The sequence below is a fragment of the Theobroma cacao genome, chromosome 3, assembly GCF_053813885.1.
Source record: "Theobroma cacao isolate CCN51 chromosome 3, ASM5381388v1, whole genome shotgun sequence".
In the NCBI taxonomy this organism is placed as follows: Eukaryota; Viridiplantae; Streptophyta; class Magnoliopsida; order Malvales; family Malvaceae; genus Theobroma; species Theobroma cacao.
The window spans coordinates 35,623,389-35,649,342 of NC_142641.1; the positions used below are offsets into that span (position 1 = coordinate 35,623,389).

At 35.0% G+C, this 25,954-nt stretch overlaps 1 protein-coding gene across 2 annotated transcripts in view; it reads right to left on the minus strand.

Annotated features, from left to right (window-relative positions):
• GSL8 (glucan synthase-like 8) overlaps nucleotides 1–25,646 on the minus strand; it is a 28,068-nt gene extending 2,422 nt beyond the window's left edge. The window contains exons 1-48 of one of the 2 annotated variants that reach the window (XM_007037799.3): nucleotides 25,096–25,638; nucleotides 24,215–24,312; nucleotides 23,285–23,454; nucleotides 22,705–22,816; nucleotides 22,268–22,378; nucleotides 21,909–22,034; nucleotides 20,896–20,985; nucleotides 20,030–20,127; nucleotides 19,810–19,927; nucleotides 19,186–19,314; nucleotides 18,745–18,821; nucleotides 18,548–18,626; nucleotides 17,341–17,433; nucleotides 17,143–17,245; nucleotides 16,850–16,973; nucleotides 16,558–16,744; nucleotides 16,413–16,465; nucleotides 15,886–15,946; nucleotides 15,677–15,758; nucleotides 14,944–14,993; nucleotides 14,547–14,633; nucleotides 14,362–14,447; nucleotides 13,527–13,554; nucleotides 12,604–12,701; nucleotides 12,426–12,507; nucleotides 12,174–12,334; nucleotides 11,933–12,050; nucleotides 11,400–11,494; nucleotides 11,211–11,301; nucleotides 10,968–11,128; nucleotides 10,757–10,866; nucleotides 8,947–9,078; nucleotides 8,722–8,790; nucleotides 8,465–8,636; nucleotides 7,957–8,068; nucleotides 6,816–6,935; nucleotides 5,679–5,794; nucleotides 5,512–5,595; nucleotides 4,427–4,539; nucleotides 3,794–3,846; nucleotides 3,509–3,685; nucleotides 3,366–3,413; nucleotides 2,069–2,227; nucleotides 1,723–1,836; nucleotides 1,539–1,627; nucleotides 1,218–1,376; nucleotides 961–1,063; nucleotides 286–405 (exon numbers count right to left, since the gene is read on the minus strand). In XM_007037799.3, the coding sequence (XP_007037861.3) occupies nucleotides 286–405; nucleotides 961–1,063; nucleotides 1,218–1,376; nucleotides 1,539–1,627; nucleotides 1,723–1,836; nucleotides 2,069–2,227; nucleotides 3,366–3,413; nucleotides 3,509–3,685; nucleotides 3,794–3,846; nucleotides 4,427–4,539; nucleotides 5,512–5,595; nucleotides 5,679–5,794; nucleotides 6,816–6,935; nucleotides 7,957–8,068; nucleotides 8,465–8,636; nucleotides 8,722–8,790; nucleotides 8,947–9,078; nucleotides 10,757–10,866; nucleotides 10,968–11,128; nucleotides 11,211–11,301; nucleotides 11,400–11,494; nucleotides 11,933–12,050; nucleotides 12,174–12,334; nucleotides 12,426–12,507; nucleotides 12,604–12,701; nucleotides 13,527–13,554; nucleotides 14,362–14,447; nucleotides 14,547–14,633; nucleotides 14,944–14,993; nucleotides 15,677–15,758; nucleotides 15,886–15,946; nucleotides 16,413–16,465; nucleotides 16,558–16,744; nucleotides 16,850–16,973; nucleotides 17,143–17,245; nucleotides 17,341–17,433; nucleotides 18,548–18,626; nucleotides 18,745–18,821; nucleotides 19,186–19,314; nucleotides 19,810–19,927; nucleotides 20,030–20,127; nucleotides 20,896–20,985; nucleotides 21,909–22,034; nucleotides 22,268–22,378; nucleotides 22,705–22,816; nucleotides 23,285–23,454; nucleotides 24,215–24,312; nucleotides 25,096–25,309 (5,232 nt within the window). In that variant the 5' untranslated portion in view covers nucleotides 25,310–25,638. Of the gene's footprint in view, nucleotides 1–285; nucleotides 406–960; nucleotides 1,064–1,217; nucleotides 1,377–1,538; nucleotides 1,628–1,722; nucleotides 1,837–2,068; nucleotides 2,228–3,365; nucleotides 3,414–3,508; nucleotides 3,686–3,793; nucleotides 3,847–4,426; nucleotides 4,540–5,511; nucleotides 5,596–5,678; nucleotides 5,795–6,815; nucleotides 6,936–7,956; nucleotides 8,069–8,464; nucleotides 8,637–8,721; nucleotides 8,791–8,946; nucleotides 9,079–10,756; nucleotides 10,867–10,967; nucleotides 11,129–11,210; nucleotides 11,302–11,399; nucleotides 11,495–11,932; nucleotides 12,051–12,173; nucleotides 12,335–12,425; nucleotides 12,508–12,603; nucleotides 12,702–13,526; nucleotides 13,555–14,361; nucleotides 14,448–14,546; nucleotides 14,634–14,943; nucleotides 14,994–15,676; nucleotides 15,759–15,885; nucleotides 15,947–16,412; nucleotides 16,466–16,557; nucleotides 16,745–16,849; nucleotides 16,974–17,142; nucleotides 17,246–17,340; nucleotides 17,434–18,547; nucleotides 18,627–18,744; nucleotides 18,822–19,185; nucleotides 19,315–19,809; nucleotides 19,928–20,029; nucleotides 20,128–20,895; nucleotides 20,986–21,908; nucleotides 22,035–22,267; nucleotides 22,379–22,704; nucleotides 22,817–23,284; nucleotides 23,455–24,214; nucleotides 24,313–25,095 lie in introns of both variants that reach the window. The other variant, XM_007037801.3, reaches the window with a different exon arrangement.
• Between the last annotated feature and the right edge of the window lie 308 nt (nucleotides 25,647–25,954).

Sequence of the window (25,954 nt, forward strand, 5' to 3'; positions counted from 1 at the left end):
CAAGTGGGATGGAGGCATTCTGTAGTATTGGAACTCAACTCACATTCTCCCCACATTTTTATCTCGCTAGTTCATTCAATGTGCCTCGATTATAGTTCATACACACATGTCAAAAAAGCATTCCCAACTTGAAATGGTTTGTTAAATGATAAAATGACAAGGGGAGGAATAAATTGCCAGTAGGAGGAAAGTTAAAGGGAATCAGTTTCAATAACGCGCTTCATAGAATTTGTGAAACAAAGCCAACATATGTGAACCAGAGAATCAAAAGGGCAAGTTGCATACTGCAAGTGATGTATTTGATCCTGTAAGATGGAGTTTGTACACAATGCCATACTGAAACACAAGGAACCTTAAGCTTAATATTGTCTCCAATATACGGCCTCTCAGTGTTTGGATATGAATCTGCAGAAGAAATGTAACGCTTTCCACAATAAGAAACATAAGAAGAACAGCAGTTATCAGTCGACAAACAATGCCAACCTACACATAAAGTGATTCATATTATACCTAATGGATTGGACAAAGGTGGGAAAAAGGGCACTTGGCCAACAAATGAAAGGCGAGAGCTATGGAATAATTATTTTGAATTCAAAATGAGAAGGTAAAAATTAGAACAGAGAAAACATTGAAGCAACTTTTCAAGTCCCTCATTACATAATTGTGGGTACAGAAGAGAATCTAGCACAGAAAAGCTCCTTCTGAGAATAATTGTTTCATACGGTTAAAAGAAAATTAAACATCTTCAACAGGGCATGAAAAGTACAACATGATTCAAGAATAGCTTGCTAACAATTTTAATTAAACTTTTTTTCAAAAAAAAAAATCCTCTTTAGGTGAATAAAGGTAAAAATTTTGAGTAAAAAATAAAGACTCCACACAAGGTGTTGCAAAAAAAAAAAATGTCAAATGCTGAGAAACTAAATGAGAACTAAAGAACTAATTGACATCACAACAAACCTGTTCTTCATCCCACCAAGACTCCCAGCTATCATCTCCCTTCACCCCAACTCCACCTTTATACAGAAGCCAGCTGGTCCAATCATCAAAATCTTCCACAGTCCTGTTCATCAAATCACAAAAGTATAACCACACAATAGAAACCTAAGGCAACAGTACAGTTGCAGTAATTATACTCCAATGACATCTTATAATTAATTCTGCAAAGGTTGAAGATAAAAGCTACATCAGCAAAACCTATGTGCTATGCTACTTACTTTTGCCATTCGAAACCGGATGGATTAAATACGTAAGGGGCAAACAGCCATGAGATGACAAGGAACCAGCTGCTAAGAGTAAGCAAAACAAAAGAAACAGCACCCCCTTCTGTGTAACCATATGCAATGTATACAATGAGAAGCAATGCCACTTCAAGCCTGAGATAAATTAAGTTTGAAAGCTTCAAAATAAAAGCAGATGTGATCTTTAATATAAATAACATCAACCCGGCTCGGTTCCCACTGCCGCTTCAACTTTTCCTTGTGACAAATGATATTAATTGATACTTTCAGATTTTCAACAAGAAAGTATTCACTTACGCCTTAACAAAATGGCTTCTTGAATAAAGCCTGTAATTTTCAGCAAACTTGATATGACGTACCACAAAGCCTCTACCAGTTGCTCTATACTGTTGGGGCAATTTCAAAAGATGAAAATACATCAATTAAATTAGCAAGACAAGAAATACAATTGATAAATATACGACTAAAAGCAAACCCATACTTTTGCACCACCATGGAGAATAGTACGTCCAAAATAATGAGTTCTAGTTCCTAAAGAGAATGTGAAGAAGACAGAACATAACTGAAGTTGCATCGTAATAAAACTTAATACAGCCTGCATATCAACCAACCAAAAGACAATTAGAATAACAAAACCTATACGGTGCTGAACATATTAGAACCAAAAAAAAAAGATAGAGCAGCTTAACAAGGACAATGAAAATAAAAAATGTAAAAAGTTTAATGCATAACTTATTAAAATAGCATAATCCAGAATAATAAAGTATGCAAGGCAACACTCCTAAACTGAGAATATCAATATACATATGAAAATCAGATCAACAAACCTTCAGCAATCCCATTTCAAGTATAAAACCCATTATCATAGGGACTGCAGTAAAAACTCCAATCTGGACCAAGAATTGAGCATTCAGAGCTGCATCCAATGCTGTATTACCCGACATTCTTGCTTGCTTAGCGATTGCCTCGTCAAGTCCAGATAAAGCCTAGTTGAATTGGACACAAGTTGACAAAACCATCAGTACTTAACAGAGCAGCTGCATCAGTATCATGTGCCAATTAAGCCCATTCTATAGTTGAGGGACCAACTCATGTGACCAAATACAGTTACAAACAAGTATGTATGAAGCACTGGCTCGCAAAATAAAACCAGATAAAACCAAAAACAAAAGTTATTTGTGTGCCTAAACATATTGAAGTACATTCTTTTCATTTGAAAAGCATACTTTTCCACCCTGATGGATAGATTTTTTGTTCTATATGGTGGCTTTCGTTGGATAAATGATTACCCAGTGCCCTATAGATCTCCAGAGCTAACGGCTGCAAGAGCAACCACTAGATGCAATACAACCAAGATTTTCAAGAAATTTTGACAGAATGCCCTATCCATGGGATAGTTGTTTGCGAACCAAGCCAAATTTTCAATATTTCATATGCATCCTATAGAATGGAATTAATTGGCTTTCAAGATTCTTTAATGGGGATGGGCTTGCTAAGGCCAAAGCGAATCACACCGAGAATTTTATAGCCTGGATTTGACTCTATAATGGTGTTTCCTTGAAGGTAGGTTATTGTTCCATTAACTGGGAGGCAACGAAGCTGATAATGAAGAATGAAGTTGGCTGCTTTCGGGGGATGACAATTTCCAATAGTATGTGCTTTAATGAGTTGTCGTTTATGGGCTAAGGATGTTTGACAGAATGACTCTTCAATTTCTTGGGAAGCCCTGTGTGCTTTAGTTGAGGTTATGGATTGTCTTCTTGTTATCTGATCGGTTTAGCCTTATTAGACTTAGATTAGTTAATTTTTTGTAAGGTATTGAGTAACAAACTTGGAGTTGTCCTTTTGGGATGGTTCATATTGGCTATGTGTTGGGACCTATTTTCATTGATGTTTGTATTTCAGCTATTTATTAATAAAATTACTTCTGCTTTTCAAAAAAAAAAAGAAGAAGCTTTTTTCTTTATTTTTAAAAATTTTGCACAACATAAAAATTAAAAGAAACTCAATGAACAGTTTCATCTTAATTACAAATTAACTAATTTGCCTTCTTTATGAAGAAAAAGTTAAAAAGAAAAGTAACATATTAAAAGAGCTGAAAGGGAAAAGAAGAATTTTGATTACCAGATAAACTCTTCCATATAAGAATATATAAACTGTAAGGACAGTCATCTGCATTCATGAAAATTATTATCAGACAAGTCTGATGAGTGGCAATGTAATCCAAATTTAGAATGACATAGAGATAATATCATGAGCGATCATACCATTGTGCAGACATAATAACCAACAGTCGTGAAGAAGAAAGATAACATTCTAAAGAAATCAAAAAGTTGTCCAAGCCGGTATACATCTCTACTTAGGACTTGCTCTCCATTTCCTCCAGCAACTTTCCCCTCAAATAAAGCAATCTGGTTCAATCCAACATCTCTTCCCTTTCCAACCTGCATTAAAATGCAGAATCTCAAGAAACTAGATAAAGATGGGTTCAAGAGAAAAATATGATGTACTAGCCCCCTGCCAAAAAACAGATAATGAAAAGAAAAGCAAACCTGAATGTATTCATGATGGGTGATGTTACCCTGCCTCAATGTGGAGTTGAACCCTGTGACAAATTTTATTTAAACATCATAAATTGGCTGAAAAAGAAGCTTTAAGCAACAATGTTAGACTCCCTTTCTCGGTTTGTACTGGCTCTAGGTAAATTTTTCACGTTGACAATCTCATTAAGACTACAGATATGTGTTAATTATCATTGCAGGTCTAAGAAATTTTAATTCATACTTAGTTGTTACAGGCATTAGTTTTTGTTTTGTCTGAGTGGCTTGGGTGACTCCAGTTACAGTGATTGATTCTCAAATACCCGGAAAGGAAGTTCTGACAAAAGAAGAAAGGAAATATTGGGAGGGTTTATTTTTCAGTACCACAGACACTTGCCACCAAGAATGAAATCCCAATATTTAATTTCCATTTAAATAGCATAATCTTCTCTAAGTTCCTATTTGCATTTTTCAGATGGTTTTAGGTGTGTATTTTGTATATACTTCTTCTGTACCAGGTCTGCTAGGCCTTAAAACATAACTGCAAAAAGAAATGCAGAAGAAAAGAAACTAGCTGAAGTAGTTGGTTGAAAAAACTGTACACTTTAAAAATGGAAACCAACAGTTGCCATCCTCCAAGCTTACCTGCATATATGTCTTCACTAATATTGATAACACGTGATGCCTTACTAATCCCTCCTCGAGTTATATGAAAGATTCGATCAAATACATCAGGATGCCCATAATGCATACGAACTCTGCATTTTTTTTCCACATGAAAATGGACATAAGTAACGTGCTATAAAATTCCTTCTAAGACAGCAGATAAGTGCAGGGTGACAAACAAGCTAGAAACCCTAACATAATGGCTCATAAGAAAGCTCAAGCAAATCAACGGAAATTACAAAATTCTTATGATTAAAACAAAAAGCCACTGCCCAGCACTCAAGTAAGATATTATACATTAAAATAATGAAAGCAATAATATAAATAAGTGTAAAGACACTTTTCCTTGAAGAATAACAATACAAAGACAGAATGAAACATGTGTTAAGACACTTTTTCCTAGAAGTGTAACAAATTTAAGAAGACAAAATAAACAAAGCTGAACACTAGGCCAGGCAAAAGGTCCATATATCCAGGTGACAATGAGTATATTTCCTCAATTTCAAATACCAAAAGGGGAACAAACAATAAGTAAATCAGCAAAACTAGATATGGAACCAGTACTAATAGAAAAAAAGTGGTAAAGTATCTTTCATGTTCAAAAATTCTATGGGTGAATTTTTACTTCTTCTACTACCAGATAATAGGAGCACCATGTCAAACATATGAGTGCCGAATTTCACTCTCTATTGCAGCCATCCTTCTAAGCTCCCCAGTGTTGCACAAGAATCATTTACTGTCTTAATAAAAAATAATATACACTTACAACTGATATGACCAAACAGATTTTAAAGTAAAGCCTATAGCTGCAAAAAGATAGTGGAGGAAACTGAAAACGTTTAAACTAAATCCTTGCTTGCAAAGAGGGTCCCCTTGACTGTAGAATATAAGGACCTTAGCAACATGACATGTTCACATTGAATTCCTCTTTACTGTCAACGCTCCCACTACTAACAATTCTTTTCGATTCTTCCATTCAGTTTTGGGCAATAAACACAAATGACAAGTTCAAGAGTAGAAATATAAGCAAATCAGGAGTTGCCTTTTATGGTAAATATACTCACTTTAGAGGACTTGCTAACACGCGCTGGCCCAAAGTAACAAAGCTAGTCTCCTGATTAGACATGAACCAGGCTAAAGATGAGACACTGCATGTACACATCCACATCACGATGCGTTAGGAAAATAAACAGCAAAATAAAATTTATTTCAATGGAAAAGCAACACAAACCTTCCTGTAAAAACATGCTCTCTAACACCAAGAATAGTTGGAGGTCGAAGACCATGATTTCCTCGAAATTCCTCAAGAAGATTTCTCATTTTCATTGCCTCCTCCAGGTAGTTGTCCTACAGAACAAGACAAGGGCAGGTCAGCAAACAGATTACTTCTTAAATCATTCTACAATGCCACAAGATGGATAAAACCAACATGAAAGCCAAGTGCTGCAAGGTATCCACGGAAAAGTAATGCAACAACTAACAGGAAGGAGGACTGAAGCATGCTAGAAACAACAAATGAAAAAATGATATAAATATATGAAATGCTGGACATCCAACAAAATTAGAAATCCTTATGTTGGCTTAATTCAGCTTCAGCCTTCGTTAATAATAACCAGCACCTTATCTGGATAGCTTCCATGAAATATAAACATCCACAAAAATAAAACATGTTCCTGATGTCAGACAAATCCGAGATCCAAATCCTACCAGGCAGCCATGGAAATCAAAGCTACTGTATTGAGCACAAACTAATACCACTTTCATAGAAAAATTGGTATTGATGTTCATTTTTCCTTGGGCTGTAAATTATTAAATCATCTACCAGCACCTCAAATAAAATGCAACGTTGACGAGATTAATTTTAAGTAGATCGAGTCTCAAATCCAACCGTAATTCACACAATCTAAAATTGCCAGACACCAGTTTCATATTAAGTCCAACATTCCTGGCCATCACCAAGGACTCATAATCATGATAAAAACCACAACAACAGCCAGTGACAAATCCCACAATAATGCATACTAATCAGTTAACCAAAAATCCCAATCAAGCTAATAAAGTACCCAAGCCAGCACGCCTTAATAATTCAGCAATCAAAAGTCCTCAACACCATCATGTGCAAATCCTTTTTGCATATTCCATCACATTAAGAATATATAGAGAAGTGGAGCTAGTGCTCTCTGGATACAACAAAACTATAGAAAAACTCTTTGTTTTTTACACTAATGCTAAAAACCAACAGGAGAAGACAGAAAAAGCATATATAACAGCTTCCAAAGAAACTCACAAAGATGAAGATTAAATTACATCTTTTTAATTGCAAATAAAAAAACTAGAACTCATAAGAATGCGCATAACATTTAATTACCTGATTCATGTCAATAGTTTGGATAGCTTCCCCACGAGTGAAAATTATAGCATGGTTCTGGTTTTCAGGTTTCCCTTCTCCAAGCTTTGGGTCTCCAGGAAGTTTAATTGAATACACTTCCTGAATAAAGAAAAAAAGAACAGGGGATGAGCTCTTTCATTACACTTTACCACAGCTATGAGCAAAATAGCAGTGAAAAACAAATCTCATCAATAATATTTTAGGAGAGAAAATAAAACTGTAAAAAAATTGTATAATTAATAGAAAAATAAACAGAACAAACTATAAGCACCAGCAAACAACTATATGGCAATAAACTAGCAGAAGTAATTAAATGCAAGAAGTATATCAACAAGAATTCCTAGACTAGGCACTATAAAGGCCTCATTAAAAAAAACCTATCATGGCTAGCGGGGGAAAAATAAAACACATTGTATTAAGAACGCATTTATTAATACCACAACATGTTAATCAACTCTATGGCAGAAGCAGTTCAAAAAAAAAGTGTGAAAACATTCACAAAACAGAAGAGCACAGAGAAAAAGAAAGACACATGCTAAAACATTACAAGTATGTAAGCTGTCATTTTCGAAGTAACGAGCTCAAAAAAGTTGAAACAGATTCAAATTTTGTACATATGCATAATGTCAAATTTAAATGAAGATAAGAAAAATAGCCTACTGACTTCTGAGGCCAAAATATGACAAAGATAGCGGCAATCTTGGAACCAAACAGAAAGACACAAACTCCAATCTCAACAATAGCTATTTTGAAAAGCCTCAACACATTATGAAAAGAATATTATTGCATTTTCAGTTTAGCACCATGCTTACTGTATTTCCACCATCATTTGAAATTAGAATTCAAAAAAAGGATTTTTTTGCAAATAAATTCTGCCAATGTGCAACGAATGAATGAGAAATCCACATGATTAGAGATTAAGCAAAAGGACATCAAACCATACACAAAGATGTTCCACGTTGAATTCAAGTCATCCACTATCTTGCCTCAAAACATTCATGTAGAAGAATAGTGGTTTCAAAATATTCATGTAGAAGAATGATGCATTACTGTGGTACTGTCAACCCATTCCAAACAAGGATTTTAAACAAAGACAAGACTAAAGAAGTCATCATCAAACCTGATCTTTCCCATTTATATCAGCTTTGACGAGCTTCGAATAAAATTCCCTTTTTCCTTCAGCTCCAACATTCTCCTCTGCATGTATGAAAGCAACTCGAAGGGCTTCATTCCTAATGAAAAAAAAGAAAACAACAATGTCACAAAAGCCATGACATGTAACACTTAATCAAGGATCCTGAGTACATTATAGAATTTAAAATTCATGCAGACAGCAGCATGAAGATGACATGGTATTAAGAAATGGCATGATGACAATACTAATAGCAACAAATCTCTTTTAGTAACTGAAAGACAAGCAAGCCTGATACTTTGCACCCAAGTTTTGAATGAACCTAACATTGTTCACTACTTGGCAACTGAATTTTAGTTGCACAGCCCAGTGGGCCATTTGAATCAACCTTATATTAATTTATATTAGGAACTATTACTCTGCTTCCAATTAACAAATAGTTGACAAGGTTGCTACGGATTGGATAAAATAGACCATTAGTTTAAGAAATTTATACCTCTGTAGCAAAAGAGCAATATCAACAGCCTCAGCTTTTTTGTTCTGCTTTTGTTGACCATAAATTTGACATGAAACAACATAAGTGAACTTTATATCTGCTTGTGCTCGAGCTTCAGGAGACAATTCAAATCCTTCAATTGTCAGTGAGTCGGCTTGAGAATAATCATCCACTATTAAACAAGATGAAATAGTGTGAGCATATCATGTCTTACCCTTATATAGTACAGGTCATTATAAAAAGTTTGAAGAGAATACCTCCCAAAGATCTCCGCTCTAGGTAACTTTGTAGCATTAATGCCCTTCTGTAATACATCATGCCACGAACTGCATTTCAAATGTCACTTAGGATTATTAGAGAGGTAACATATTGAAAGTACAACAGCCTTTTGACAATCTCACATAATACTAGAGAGATAAGAAAATTCAGAACGCATTCCATAAGAACGAAATAAAGGGCATTAATAATAAAATAATGCTAACCAGTCCTAGCAAGAGTCTGCCCTCGATAAGATGCCCAAAACCGAAGCTCCAATTCACTCGTACTTTCTTGAGCTTCTACATTCCCGGTAGACTTACCTTCATTAACCCGCTCTAAATAATTCTCCCATTCATCTAAAATCAGGAGGAGATGGACAGTTATCAGATAAAGACATCACCAAATATATATATATATATATATATATATATATTAAAAAAACCCTCAACTGCATGCAGAAGTCGCTCAGCAAGCAAACCTGATAACTCCACAACTATAATTAGAACCACAGCTAGGGATGGCAACGGGGTATGTTACAGGCAGGGTTTATAATTTCCTACCCCTATTTATTGCCCCACTCAGCCCCTGCCTGCATTGTCACTCAGGAACTAATTTGGTTCACAAAATCCAATTATGATTCCCACAACAGTGCAAGGAATTCCAATTTTCAATTGTTTTCCCAATTTTGAAGAAACTTCCACACTATTTGCTGTCAAATTAATTTCAAAACCAGAAACGTATCTCCAAACCCAAATTCAAAGTGCAGAGAATCATCTATCTTAGAAAATAAATTCATCAGACCACAGTAAATGTGTATGGGTGATCTTTAAAGTTCATTTGAATGGTTTATTCTAATCTTATATCCAACATGGCATGCTAAGAAACTTGACTGGGAAATAAGGAAATATTGAATAACATCAAGCAGTTAAGAGTAGGAAACAACACATATGCTGTTCAGATGCAAATAAAGACCTTAGTATTTATTTGAAACACTGTATAACTAAGAGATGAAGCCTTTCAAGCCTGCCATCAACTAACTGACCAAAATGAACAAAGAAATAGGTAACTTCATAGTTTTGCCAAAATGCCTTGATCACTATAATAATTTCCAACCTATATAACCAGAAAAAGAAAAAGCCAACCCCATGCTCATATAGGAATGAGTGAAGGAAAAGAAAGAGAATGGAGGGATTTTAAAGAAAAAGAAAAGATTTATGACAGCCTTGTTTTGATAAGGTGAAAGGGGAAGGGAAAGGAATGAAAAGAAAATCATATGTTATTATGTGAATAAGGAGAGGAAAAGAAATGGCAAGGATACATTGATTTTTACATTTACAACTATGCCCTTCTAATGTATAAGTATTTGGAAACGAAAGAATGGATAGGAGTATAAATCTTGATTCACAACGAAAATTTTAGCCCCTTTCCTTTCCCTTTTGCTTCCCCCCATTTGGGGGACTAAGAAAGATGGGGTTTTGAGGCAAAGGGAAGAATGATTGTTTGCCTCCTTTTATGACATTGTAACCAAATAAGGAAAAAGAGAGTTTCTATTCCTTTACACCTAGACTTAAGCCATACTACAGTTAAGATGGAACCCAACAAGAAAGCTAACAGACTCTAGATTTGTAGGCATTCAACGTTCATAATATGATAACCATCACATGGTACCATACACTGCCAAAATTTACTCTCAAATAGCCACTTAAGTCCCAGTGTGTCAACCATACAGATACTGAAACATAATCAACAATTTGGTACACAACAAAGGACTCGTAAAAGTAACATAACATGGAATGTGAAGGTCTAGAAGACATCTCCAGTAACACAACTGATATGCAACAGGAACATTTGGAAAAGCGATGTATATTCTTGCACGATACAGGAACACCAGCTGAAGATTCATTCTAGAAGCAATAAAAGGGGGATGGAAGTAGAAAGAGTCTGACTTAGTTCACATGTTAAAATATTGACAGACAACAACATTATGACAGGAAGAGATAACATCACTTCAGATAATAATGAAATGAAATATACCTGGAAAGATTTTCTGAAGGTAGAAAAGAGTAGATATTCCATCCTCATTTTCCTCCTGCAAATCTTTGGAGCTATAAAGCACAGTCTCACTGTAGTATGGGGTGAAGACACTATCCTCAAGCAACAAACAAATATTTAATTAGTTCGATAGACAGATAATCCTCCAGAAACAAATCTAAGTCGTTTTTCTGATAAATTAGCATCAACACACCAAAATGGTATCATTTCACAAACTGGCCTTGCTGAAGGCATGTCCATAAATAATGAATTACTGAAAAACTCCAATCTTCTCCTTGCTTCCAGATTCTTAGGAATGTTAGCTGCCGACTCCTTTACGGTGAGAAGAAGGTACAGTCGCTTCACCTGCTCCCGCTGTAAGAGAAAAAATGTACAAGTAAAGCAACAATAGTAAGCCGAAAATGGGAGACCATTATCAAGTTTGAAGGATGCTTACAATTTCTGGATCCTTGGGCCATTCTATTCTAGAAAACAGACGACCTTCATTTCTTGCTCTTGCCAAAATGTTCCATGTATCAAGCTGCTCACTGATGTATCACATTAAACACTAAACGATTCAGAAATGAAAATCTATTTAACTATTACTTTATGTATACCATCAAAAATTGTGCATCAGACAATTTACCTCAAATCATCTGATAGCAGGTAATGCGTAACAGAATCATATAGTTGATACACAGCATTTGCAGCACCTTTTTCTACAGGTTTTTCATTCCTTAGCTAAATGAAACAAAGGTTTATCATCAGAATATGTTAAACTAGAAAAAGAGCATGATGTACAACTTTACAGACTTCACTACATATTAGTAACAGGCATATTGAAAATCAATTAATTATGCACAATATCTGATTATGAAGGGACATTGACATTGTAATATTGCCTTGTGACTGGTATACCAATAGATAAAAATTAAAAGAGCAATCAAACAAATTATACTGCAATACCAGATAAATTGCAAATATATTAATACAATTAAAAAAAAAACATTAATAACACCAAAATACCACTTCAATGATGGGAAAGACAAAGAAAAAGGAACAGGACGAGAAGTAAAAGAATAAAATGCAAAAGACACAGAGATGGCTCACATATTGTAACATAAATTTTAGCACCAGTGATTGGAATAACAAAATGATGCAAATAGGTTTTAGTATTACCAGCCCAAGCAATGCAGTCAATTTTTGCAGAACCAGAGGAAGCTTCTTCAGAACCAAGGTTATGACAAGTGAACCTTCCGAGATGCTGTTATTGATCTCACGGTATATCCTTTCAACCCTATCATAAACAAGGATGCAGGTAAAGGGCACGCTAAGTAATTGTGGGTAAGCTCTTAAATGTAATCCCTAATAAGATAAGACATCAATATATTAAAAGAAGCATGCAGCTGCAAAGACATACCAGAGTCTCCCTTCACCATCAACCAAGGAATGTAAAATTTTTTCAATACTGTAATAGCACTCCTGAACTGCATATGCCATATATTCATCCTTGCATATTCTATTCCAAAGATCAGCCTGTGTATCCTTGCAGTCAATAGCCAGATCGATAGCCAATAAGATCTGAAAATTTATCCACGAACGTGAGAGAAATTAGTATAGAACCAAAGTCTTTCAGGAGTTATTTGTTTAGTAAATATTTAACAGGTCACACCTTACTGCTTAGAAGAAACAAAGGCCACTGAACTAATTTTAGACTTCCTCTGTTGCTGGGAACTAAAAGCAAGTCCATCTCCCTTAAAATATAAAAAGTTGCAGATTGACCAATTAGTACCAGTCTCAAAATGAACATAACCAGCATGATAATAATAAAGCCCAACTTAATAATTTACCTGTTGCTGATATAGTCTTCTTCACGTAAGCTTTTGATTATCTCATTCCAAAACGGAGAAAATAGAGCTGCATCTGTCTTGTTCGTTTCCTGAGAAACCTGCTCAAACAAAATGAACAAAGCCAACAATAATAAAGACATTCTTACCACAAAAAAGTTCATTTTTTAAAAAGTCTTAACACTTTTAGACAGCATAACCCTAGGAAGAAATAGTATAGCAGTCAGAATTATAAAAACTTTTCAACCAGACCATATGACCAAGGAAGCATATGCAAATATTGGGTGATTTATTGTGAAAGAAGACCATCTTTCAAGTTTTTGTGATTGTTGCTCAATGTGAAGACAAAAAAATTGGTTGGAAATCTGAGAAGGGTAGAAACTCACAGTGCTAGTGGTTGGAAGTGAATTAGAAAAGGCTGGTGAAAGTCAGCTAATGTGTCTTTTCATGTGGGGAGTTACACTCTCCCATTTCGGCATGATTTTCAGTGCAGGGATGGACCTTCACAATATCAACTTCAAGAATTTTTTTTGTTGGCCAGAGATAAGGAGGCCTCAATTAGTGAGTTTTTGTCCAGCTCCAATGAAGGTTTATATGGAGTGATCAGTTTAAGCAAATGCCAATATTGTAAGCTTACGACGTGGAAAAGATCTTTGAAAGTTTTACATAGACTCAAAATCCAAAATTTACAAAGTTATCATGCTGGAACCACTTAATTATTCCTACATTAGCAATCGACCAGTTAAATTGATCTAAGTTATCATTCATGGATAAACCTTCATCAACTCACCCTAAAAGATTCATTTGCACACAAAGACAATCTAATCAATCAAGATTCTGCCCAGAGTAAAAATTTGTGAAGACACAATTACATTAATGAATTTAGAAAATTAGAATAAGTGAAGAAATATAGATACATGACCCACCTCAGGTGCTTGTCTGTCAAATGGCATCCTGCACAAGCACAAACAAGGGAAAAAAATTTAAAAAGAGATTTACAGGGAATACACATATATAATACACAAAAATATCTGAAATCATAAAATAGTCAGAAAATATTCTCTCATTGTCAAGCTAAGTACTTTCTTTTTTTTTTTGGGGGGGGGGGGGGGGGGGGGGGGGTGGGGAAGGTGTTCAATTTTTATAGATAGTTAATTTGAAAGTTGAATGCAGCATAAATGCCTGGAGGCTGGAAGGGCTAGAGATGACATCTAGTGATTTTTCAACCATTCCAGATGAGCACCAAGTTGACAAGCAAGAGAAACAAGGAGCAGCAAGTTAAGGGGAAAGAGAGAGAGAGAGAGAGAGAATAAATTGAGGTTAGCCCCTTTTTTTCTTCTTTATTTTATGCCCCTTCATTTCTCAGCATTTAATTCTGGTTTATTAACTCCAGAACATAGTCTGCAAAACAATTAGGAGAGACCTAACAATATTTCATATATCATTATGTCTACTCCCCTTCTGTTTTTTAACAAGCCAATATGCCTTTTACTTCATACTTAGCTGAATCTTATATCCATAGTGATTCACATATCCATAGAGATTCATATCTCTAAACATATATGACACAGGACATAAGTATTAATAAATATCCATATCTTATCTCCAAAAATACATTTAAGGAACAAAAATGAAAGAAAAAAGAGAGAGAGAGAATTAAAGGCATGACTGATGAGATTCAATAAAGGGTCATCAAATCTGGTACTCCTACATTTGAGCCTAAAGCCTTATATTTAAAATTGCCAAGTTGTAAACAACTACCTCTTTGCTTGAGGCGAAACAAGATTCTTGGCAAATTCTTCTGGGAAGCTCTCAAAACGTTTATGCATCATTTCAGTTGAGCGTATCTGTGATAAAAGCAACATTTAGCAATAGTAAGAATAATAAGAAAAGAGATCAGACTTTTAGATTATTCCAAAGAAAATAGAAAAATGCCAGTTTAATACCTCGCCTAACCGAGCCCGTGCACCCATCACACCACCAATAATTGCCGACAATAAAGTGTACCATATGTGAATGTCCATGATATAAATCTGGAGACAAGGTGGAGAAAAAAAGAATGCCTTATGGTTGACAAGTTAAATACATGACACTTGTCCAAATTTTTTCATAATATATAAGGCTTTTTGAAAATAATCAGGTGAACAGGAGAAAGCCCATAGACTGGGACAAGCAAGAAAACTCAGGCACAAGCCCAAGTACAGAGCATTTAACATGAACCATTGACCTACTTGTTTTTAACAATGTTCCATGTTCAATTAGGTATATGTATAGAATGTATTTAGTCAGCCAATGCCAAGTTCCAATGGCAGGTGCATAAGCTTAAAACAGAAATGTACTCACAGCAATAACAGGACCCCACAGGCTAGCAAGAGTCAAGGCATTATTATTGTCTGTAGAAAAATATTACAAGACAGATTAATAACACATATAAACTTTAATTTGAAGAAGGTACACCCCAATGAAACATGAAAAGTAGTTAGAACTTTAAATAAAATAAAAGATCATATAAGAACTATTCGTATATTGATATATAACCAGGAATCTGAACAGCCAAAGAGAACGTAGAGGCCCATGAAATACAACCATATATGTTACCATGTGGCTAAACCTAGACAAGATATGACCCAAATATATAATGATAAAACATTTATGGATGGGACCTAATCATTGGTTGTAGACCACACATATATGGGTTGAATGCATGAGATATGCATCTTGAGGACACATTAAATGTAAATTTTATCTTCTCACGGTAGCAGAGGCCAAGTCTGATTTAAAATTTTGAGGCATATAGTCAATTTTCCATTTCCATACAGGCTTGACAAAAAAGATCACATTCTCAATCCCTACAGTGATTTTAACCACTTATTCACCTAATGAGACTCTCTAATTTATACAATTAGGCAATTAAGTTTGTGAGATAATTTAATTTTCATCTTCCTAACCTGTAATAGCAAAACTTTTACCTAATACAAAACAGTCTTTAAAAACAGTGCGAAATAAGATTCCAGTAATCTAAAGCTGGTGCTTTAGAAAACCAAGCCACCAAAAAACAAATGGATGACGAACATACTCTTTGAGACTAAATCATGCCAAGAGTACGGCAAATCTGGAAGATCGAGAATGGTATTTGTTGGTGAGACAAGTGGCCTAATCTGTAATTCAGTAAAGATCAAACATAACTAGTGTCAGATATTCAGATCTACAGACTTGAAAGCTGTCCACCATACACTATACAAACTCTATTGCAAAAGAAGGTGAGATAGCAACTAAATTACTTGCCTGGAGAAAGTAAGCAAATGTGAATTTACAAAGAAATATTACCAACCAGAATAGGACATATCTGCAGCAATGAAGAACAAAATTAAGGGGGGGAAAGCACTCACACAGACAATTATTAGAGGCCTTCTTTAAGTCATCAAAGCAACATCAAAAATTGACAAAAAAACATGGCCAACATCATACATTGCAAAAAGTATATATAAATGACGAAAATTTTGTTGACCAGCAATCTACTAAGGACAACCACAGCCATATAGTGATCAGTATAAACTCCAAATGAACAGGGCAAACAAATTCATCGCATCAGTTTCAGCCAAAGTAATGATAAATTTACATTGTTAGAGGCACCACAGAAAACAAAAAGTAAAAAACCTCCCACAAAAAATCAAGACAAGGAGCTGTATGAAATCTTTTGTTCCCAAAACAAAACAAACTGATGATGTAATAGATAAAATTAACAGAGCAAGCATGTTAAATGATCACATTACGCAAAAAACTCCTGATTTTAATAAAGCATAAAAATAAACCTGAAATAGTCAGACATCCTTTCATAAAGTCCACGCCCAACATAATATCGCTCCTGAAATGTGAAAATTATTGTATAAAATAAAATAAGTCATCCATTCCATAATCATTTGATCATCTCAACTAGGTAAGAAACAGTGAACAAACCTGATAAATCCATTTAAAAAACTGGAAGAATGATTGATCCGACATTTCAGAGAGGGCATGACATGCAGGAAACTTCAGTAACAAGCCAAGAACCACACGCAAGGCTGCGTACACACCCAATACAAGTATATATATCCGAAAATAGAATGAATTAGAGTTTCGATCATTTCTTTCCTCCAAAACTTTCCTGCATGTACGTAAATAAAAGAAGATATAAGTAGGATGCAAACGTATAACTGATACTAGCAACAAGAGAGATCATTTCAATCAAGAATTGATATCACGGACTTACACATAAACATAGGTTACAAACACAGAGGCCAAGCCACACCAAAAAAATCGTATAACCAGCCTGGAAATAGCCATGCCTCTTGCAGTGGTGTAAGCCCCAAACATGAGCAGGACATCTAAACAACCTAATCAAGCAGAAAAATAACCAAATGAACACATGGTTAAGCCCAAACATAAGCAGGTCATGCAAACAATCCAAATTAAAAGAGAATTTATACAAAAAAAAAAGAGGTACCAAACACCGATATTTTCTAATAATTGCAGGATGCACGTCAATAAGAGCCAACAACTTACTCTCTATGAAGTTCATAATAGCAAATGTAGGTCCAACACTAAGTAATATCTTAAAGGTATCCAAATTAATATGCCCTCTTCTGAATGCTATAATTGTCAATGCCTGCAGCAATAAGCAACCAATAAAATTTTCTACTCAAGATGAACAAACTACATGCAACATCAACAAGAAGTTATATAAGCAAGCAGAAAACCTACCTGGAACATCAAAACCAGAAAGATCCAAAGACGATGGAAACTTCGATACAAGTGAAGGAATGTTCGATGCTCAACAAAGGTGCTTTTACCGGTCTGCAAACTCAAAGTAAGAAAAATAGAAGAAACAACAATATCAATATCTAGTCAAATAATTGTTGGTAACTAAAGGCACATTAACTATCTGATTGCTAAAATATGCATTGTTCACAATATATCAGAATGAACCAAAAGTACAAACAATAGATGTATATAAAATTAAATTTAGTCTCATAACTCACACCAAATACAATGTAAAAAAATAAAAAGATAATAAAACATAAATACGTACCATCCAACAAGAAAGATTTATAAAGCCATTAAAGAGCATTTACAAATCATATAACCAACACCCATGCATTGCCTATTTTGTAATAAAATGGTAAAGGGGGAAAAAAATGCCAAATGAGACAATAATCCAGTACACAATGCGGATATAATGGGTCTGTAGGGGTAAAAAAAACCCTAAGATTAGAAAACAAAAAGAGTGTTTTTGGCAGTTCTTTAGTTTTTTCTTCACCTTCTGTTTGCACAGCAAAGGGGATTCGGCACCAAAATGCTATGACAGGCAAAGGGCTATTATAAGTGGATAGTCACAGTAAAGGATGACAATACGAGATCCAACATAAATCAATGAAGCAGCCGCAGGAGCAGAAAGAGTTACTGCATGCTAAGGATTATCAGAATGTTTACAACTAAAAGATTAGTATCTCATTTTTTTAAACCTACAAGCATAATTGAGAAAACAAGTTGAATTTAATAATTCAATTTGCAGAGAACAACAGCTTTCACAGATTCATCCCCTTAAAATGTAAATTCAATACAGAAATTCAATCCCTCATCAGATTAGCAAACAACAACAATAACTTTTCCTAGTGCATGGGGTAATCTACATCAATCATATTTCACCATTATACTCCATTTAGAACCATATTCTGAGTACTATCAGTAAGTAGCTTAAGCCTATATACCAGAAATACAACTATAATTTCTATAGTTTCCATATAATGCATCTCCTACTCTCTACAACTGTCATGAATTCATTTTGTTCCATATTAAGATTTAAAATTCCAGTATGTAGACTTATAAGAGATTTTAAGTAAAATAAAAGGTTTAAAAGAACAAAACATATAGAGAGTAGTTTCGGTCAGAAATCATCAGCAGAACTTACCCTTTTCCACTTTTTAGGCTTCATCAGAAATGGAGAATCCCTTCTCATGGGCCAGTTCAATTCAAAGCAAGCAGGTGACCTGTACATATAAATACATATACACATATTATATAAATGAGAACAAAATTAGAAAAACTGCATATCAATGTGCCAAACTTCATAGAAATTCATATCCTTAAAGAGACACAGTAACAAACCAAAAGTATTCATTGAAATCATCATAATTCCGCCATGATGAATGTGCAGCTTTCCCATTACCGTTTCTAACTGCCTCCTGAACAAATAACAATAAAATCATATTAAATATTACTAACAAAAACATTTAGAGCATGTATATCAAAAGGAAAATCAGATTGTAATCAGGTCTAGTGTTAAGAGTAACCTCATGATGAATTTTTCTAAGCAAGCAAGAATCCCAGAATAATTCATAGTCAGGAACAGCACTAATTCTAGAGATAAAAGAGAAAGAACACACATACATGATTGAAAACGAAAATAGTAAAAAGCAAAGAGCATTGGCCAGGCTCAATGGAAGCACTAAAGACAACTTTCAGAACCAGGTTAGCATATATGCACTGCAAACATTAACATGATCGATAACAATAAGAGGATGGATAGACAGTACAGAAAGAACTGACCGCTGCCATTGTATCATATATAGGACATATGATTTTCTCAAGGAAGGACACGTAACCACCCTCAGCTGTGCAGCTCGAAGCAGGATTAGCTTCTCCATGATCCAATATTGCATCCAACTCTTTTGCCATCTGGAAACCAAAAATAATAACATTGCCCCATCAGCAATCAGAAAGTAAAATTTGAATACATAAATTAATATTTACTTCAAAATTTTGACAAATTCTCCTCACTTTCTCTAATATCATTTGAACCAAGAGAAAGAGACAGAGCAAAGCACTCTTCTAAATTTTCAAACTGAAGGTAAACAGAATTCAAATCCACTCAATTTTCAGGAAAGTAGACAGAATCACAAACTGATGCATGAGATGTTCCACTCCAAATCCAAAAATGGAAACAGTGATTTTGTACAGTAAGAAACAATAATATAAATAGCTGCATAGCAAATTACAACTTCCTTAATTAAATGGCAATTCTAGTTTATCATGCGGAGATAAAATCTTTTTCTGTATTATGGCCAAAAAAAAGCACATGATAGATACAAATTAAATAGCATCAATGGAGGCTGAACAAACTCACATGGTGGAATATATAGCAAATGCACTCAGGAAGAAAAACAAACTCACATGGTGGAATATATAGCAAATGCACTCAGGAAGAAAACGGACATTTGCAGCTTCACCCCATATGAGAAAGTATAATGAAACCAGAAAGAGCTTCCTGTCCCTATTAATTGCTTCCAAACTGCAGGACACAAAGTAAGATTCAAACTAGTAACATAAATGAAAAGTACTCAAGTGTATCAGTACACAAAAAATTGAACTGTTTCAAGGTTGCAGCAGCAACCTATTCCATGCCAGCCGTATCCGCAAGTATTTGCACCATTTGATGTAGTTATCCAGCACTTTCAAGAAAACTTCATTAATTGCCTTCTCATCAATTTTCTGGAAAGATTGAAACATAATTAATAACAAAAAGGATTTCATCAGCTAACTCCAGGTTCTTTAAAATGCACAACTAAAAACAATAGCAAGAACACAACGCAAACAAGATTAGTAGATCCAAACTGAGTAAAGCAATACCTAACCTAACAGAGTATCTAAACCAATTCTTCCAATCCCTTGTTTAAGATGCTTTTTGGTAAATTAGGGTGAGCTTAAGTGCTTCGAAGGCACTCAATCCACAAAAAAAGGATTTAACAAATTCTATAACTTCATTAAAAAAAAATCAACAGTGATCAATTAACAGTGAAATAACACCCCTATAAATCTAGCCATCCAGATTAAAAAAAAAAAGAACCTTTGCAATGCATAAAAATTAGCATGCTTACATGTAATCAGCTCAACAATCTCCAATAATTAGGCAGTAAGAGTTAAAACGCTTTCCATAGAAAGTCAACCTATTAAGGTTCAGTTTTCAAGGATATTGAAAAGCTAAGCATCCCATTGCCCATAACATGCAAATAGAATTTGATGCTTTAGAGCAAAGGCAGCTACATCAGGAGTATCCTTCAAGAATCCAATAACAGCAAGTGTTGTGTGCTATAAAGGCAATGCTATTCTGATTGTATGAATCAATATTTGACCAAGAGACATGACCAACAAAGAAAGGAAAAACACAGAACCAAAAGCCTCTTTTATATTCTTTTGAAAGAAAAAGGGGACAGAAAAATACCTAATCAAATAGTGACATAGATTATCTAAAGAACTTACCGGATCAGCTTGGACAGGTATGCCAAGTCGAGATTGTGCATTTGCTATAGTAAGAACAACATTCTCACGCTGGTTCCGTACATTATCTTTCTGCGGAAAAAAAAATGAAACATTCAAGTTAATCATCAAAGAAGAATTGGAAAGATGGTGATCAACTGATGGTGGAATAGATGAAATATCAAACACTTCATTAAAATTCATAGCATAATAAATACATATCAGTCAATACTTCAATATTTCTTAACAGTCCAGGTTATAATGAACATGAACATCCTTCTACAAAAGACAGACTAAGTTTGTATTGCATTCTACCAATCCAATGATAAATCATAAAGCCGATTTGGTCATCTACTTCATCACCATGATTTATCATACAAATAAAATAAGTTGAAATTTGTACCCAAAAAAGAACATAATATGTTGGAATGGTTAATTTAACATACACAGTATAAAGGATCAAATATAGGAGTCTATGTGAAAACTGCACAGATTATTAGATCAAGTGGCCATGCCAATCCTCCGCATTAAGTGATAACATTATCAGCTAGATAATCACGTTAACCTTCTACTTCCACTTCAGACATATGTGGCCCAAAGGCCCCAAACACTGCCGACACGACTGGTCATGTCAAAGGGCATCCCACCAGCCAATTCCACAATAGCAGTCAGAAGTCAGAAATAAGCTTCCAGACAACTGTTGCAAAGGCCCAGCAAATAAAGAATGCCATGTCCCCAAAAAAAAAAATTTACAACTCTTGATTTATGAGAGCTTTAGAATAACATGACAACTTGCATACATGCAAGATTTTCATGAACAATTAAAAACACAATGGGGGAAAGGGGGAAATACACTAACGAAGACAAGTAAAAAACAATACATAACATGCTAACGAGCCACAGTGGGAATGCAAATAATAGAAAGAGCAAGAATAATTCTACAGATATTGCAATTTTCACCCACAATTCAATATGCATTGAAATACTTTGTGTGTTGTGTATACAAAGACACAAACCTGAAAACCAAACACATACTCCAGAAGATCAAACATGTCTGGATCACGCTGTACAGAAATCTCAAAATTTGAAGGAAGCCTAGGAAAATGTTCAGTGTATCTGATTGCAGATATTGCACCTCTAACCTGGTACGATTAGCATAAAGAAATTGATCCATTTGTAGATTTAACCAAACAATACACACAGAAGAATACAGATTAGCACAGGAAACATATTTGAATGTAAATATAGTTCAGACCATAAATAAAGCAACAACAAATTTGTAACTATAAAACTTCTAGATCACCAATTTAATAGGAAATTCTAATGAACATTGGGGGAAAAGGAAGTAGCTTAACTGATTAAAGATTAGACTTACTTCAGGGAAAATTCCAATAGCATTTGTGAATGAGGGTGCTTCTAAGGGAACAATGTTGTAGGGCATCAGTTCACCGGACATAGTTGCATCAGCATTTCTAATTCTTTGCAGCTGAAAAAAACACAGAAAATATAATATACTTTTCAACAAAATAAAGACAGACCACGCCTTATTCTAAGAATAAATTTGTCTAAAACGTGAGGTCAATGCAAAGAACCAGTGCCATGTTGTTAGTAACAGTTTCCTGGCAAACATCTAATAAATAAAAACCAAATAGCCTAGGAAGTTCCATTTGACACGTTATAAGCTGCATGTAGAGAGTCCTGAAAACATAAACTGCAATTGCATAATATAGTTGCAAGGCATAATGACAATTAATGAAAATATCCAAGATGCTCACTAGAAGCCCACATTCAGTGGTTGTTAATCACATGTACCTCCTCCTTAATAAGCCTTCCAACCCCATCAGGTTCTGCATCTTTGCTAAGTGCCTCCATGACCTCCACCAAGGCCCTCAAAGTAGCAAAGACCTTCTTCATTCCTAAAGCGCTAGAGATTTCACAACAGAAAATTTACAATAATAAAAATCATGAAATGAAAAGATTTCAACAGAAAAAGCAGAAACCTAGCCATGACAAAAATTTAATGGACAGATAGATGCTACATAAGACCAACTAGAATGTGGGAGCTGAGCTCCCGTACTCTATTTAAACAAGGAGGTAACTATTTAATAGCATATGTTGAATTACCAACTCCACAGTTTTTAAACCTTCCCTCTGACCTTGTTTAAATACTAATTGACAATAGTTTCCATACACTGAACCCTGAGATCAATCATTAGATATGATACACAATCATAAAATAGTATTAAGGTACACCAAAGATATTCTAATTCATGACCAGTTGTTTGAAAAAAGAGAATCCCGTACCCAATTCTAGTACTTAAATATTGCCAAAAATATATGCAGACATGAGGAAATTAAATAACAAGGAAACTAATAGAGTGGCATAAGTTACCCATATACTCCCACGCTAGTGGAGAAGGTTCCAGATTCCCGCCATCTTTGTTCTTCTCTTTGGATATCATCCACTCTATGCCGTCTCTTATAGAGCTGGTAGAACTCCCACAAATGTTCAATATCACGATTACGATCTATTCGGCCACCATCCCTTTTGGCCAGTTTTTGCTGCAGGAAAAATGAATATGAACCAGAATTAAGAATTTGAAAATAAATTGATTGGAAATACACCCAAGGTTCAGAAATTTAGAAGTATTTGTTAAATTGTAGATGAAGAAAATGCATATCAACATCAAATCGGACATACTCACACTCAGACATGATTGCACATCACATATGATATAATCAGAGCCCAAATAGAATAGACAATAATTAATGTACAAGAACCAACGATAGAGCAATTTGCAAAACATAAAATGGAGTAAAAATAGCAGAGAAGAGTTTTAGAGAATATCGTATGATAAGGTTTTACCACCTAGATCCTATTTCATAGAATGTTAAAATCTTATATCTCAACAACTTTAGACCTTTCATGATTTCTAGACAAACAAGTAATTGCCCCAAATGAAGATAGATGCAATTTACTATAGATATTAGAAATGGAATTATGGCAATGAATCAGAACAACTTGGCAAAGATACTTTACTCTTTTGATGAGAAGCAAAGTCTTCAGGTTAAAAAGGAGGGGGGTTCAGAACCCCAAGGAAGTCAACATATTGGCAAATTGAAAAAAATGTTATCTAAGAAGGATCTTATACTGATAAGTGATAAACATAACTCATACCAACATATAACAATACCACTGCTCAGAAGCCTAAGATAGAGCCACTGATTGTGGAAAATCATTGTAAACTAGATGTATTAATTATAAACAAAACTCCATTCTATGTGAAAATACACATAACATCCAAAGCTTATTTAATAGTACCTTAATTACAGACATCAAACCAGTCTTGAACTGAAGTACACCTCTACCTTCACTGTTTGGATCCAAATTTTGGGCCATACCATATGCCTGCTCACAAACTGGAATTGAAAGAATACAAACATATCATCAATACAAAAATAAATTTGGATTCAGAAATGTAATAAAACAAATGTGCAGAGTAGCCACAAATATCCCTATCACTTAGAAAATGAAATAAGCCAAAGTCCAATATAAAGAGAAAAATTATTAAGTAACATTTTTAGGGGGAAGAAAATAAGAAACTCTATAAAAAAAAAGCTGGAGAAATATCACAGTGTTGAATATATATAAAAACTTACTAAGACCCTAAGATCATTCAATCTGAACCATATTGCCCTGTAATAGCCATTTCTATGACACAGAAGTTGCCATCACAAGCAAGCTTCTACTATTTTTGTTCTGTAGTACTAGTGTACTGCTATTGCTGATTCTAAATCAAAATATGCAATCATGTACAATCAGAACATTCGAACCAACAAAACATCCATTAAAAAAGTTCCCGTGAAGTTAGCTCGGCCAGACATAGTCTATGCTCACTAGTATTTCGTTAACCAAACACACAAAGCAAGAAACAACACAACCGCTAAAGAAAGTCAAGAAGGTTTCGATCATTTGTACAGTACCTAACTATCTATTCAAACAAATTAACAGCTCGAGCAAACATTCTCAAACATCTACCGCACTTAACATAATCAAACACCAAAAGCTTATTCTCAAAAACCCATTCAAGCCATTTCACTCGATAAGTATATAACTTATACTACCATCAGACACACGATTAAGTAACCTCAATGATGCACTAAAGCCAAGAAAATGAGGTGGAAAAAAAGGAAAAGACTTACGTATCCTAGCAATGTTAGGGTCCTCCACTTGAATCTCATCGGCAGCCTGAAGGATGGCGTCGATGTTAGTGGCGCGACCGAGAGAGGGTGGGAGTGGGACCGCACCGGCGATTCCACTCGGTGTTCTCTCATGACCTTGACCCACATTTCTGAGCTGCTCTCTGTCCAAGGTAGCTCGCACCAGTCTCTCCCAGTTTCTAAAAACCCTAGCCATGGAATCTCAAGAATCTTCCAAATCCAATATAGAAATTCAAACAAAAAACCCTAGGCTTTTACATAGAAGACTGAAAAATTAAGAAAGAAAACCGGTAAAGGGGAAAAAAAAAAGAGAAAAAGAAACGGAGACGCCAACTCGCGAGGAGTTGAATGGCTCGAGTCGGTGGTGCAGAGTTGGATCTACAGCGAATCGAGGTAGAAAATTTTCAAGAGAGGATTTTAAAATGAGGTTTAACGAGGAAACGGAAAGCTTAACGCGGGGGCCGCTAGAAAAAGGAAGGGAGATGGGTTGAATCACGGATTGACTCTCACTTTCGAACCGTCCGATAAGATCAAAGTTTGACGACCTTTGGATTCCTCGAGTGATGAACGGATAGCATTCGTGGCGTCAGTTGTCCGCGGACGATACTTTGATACGAGCGTTTTAGCAAATTTCGGTCATCCGTGTGAGAAAGCACAAACCTACTTTACCAAGGAACGCGTAATTTATTTAATTTTATAATGCTTAATCCTTAAGATTGAATAGAAAGTTGTTCGAGAGATTTCAGAATACTGCAGCGCCATTGAGATAATATTTAACAATCGGAACGGCTTGGGGGATTCAACATGTGGCATTTTGCCTCGTATTAGAAATAGTGTATGG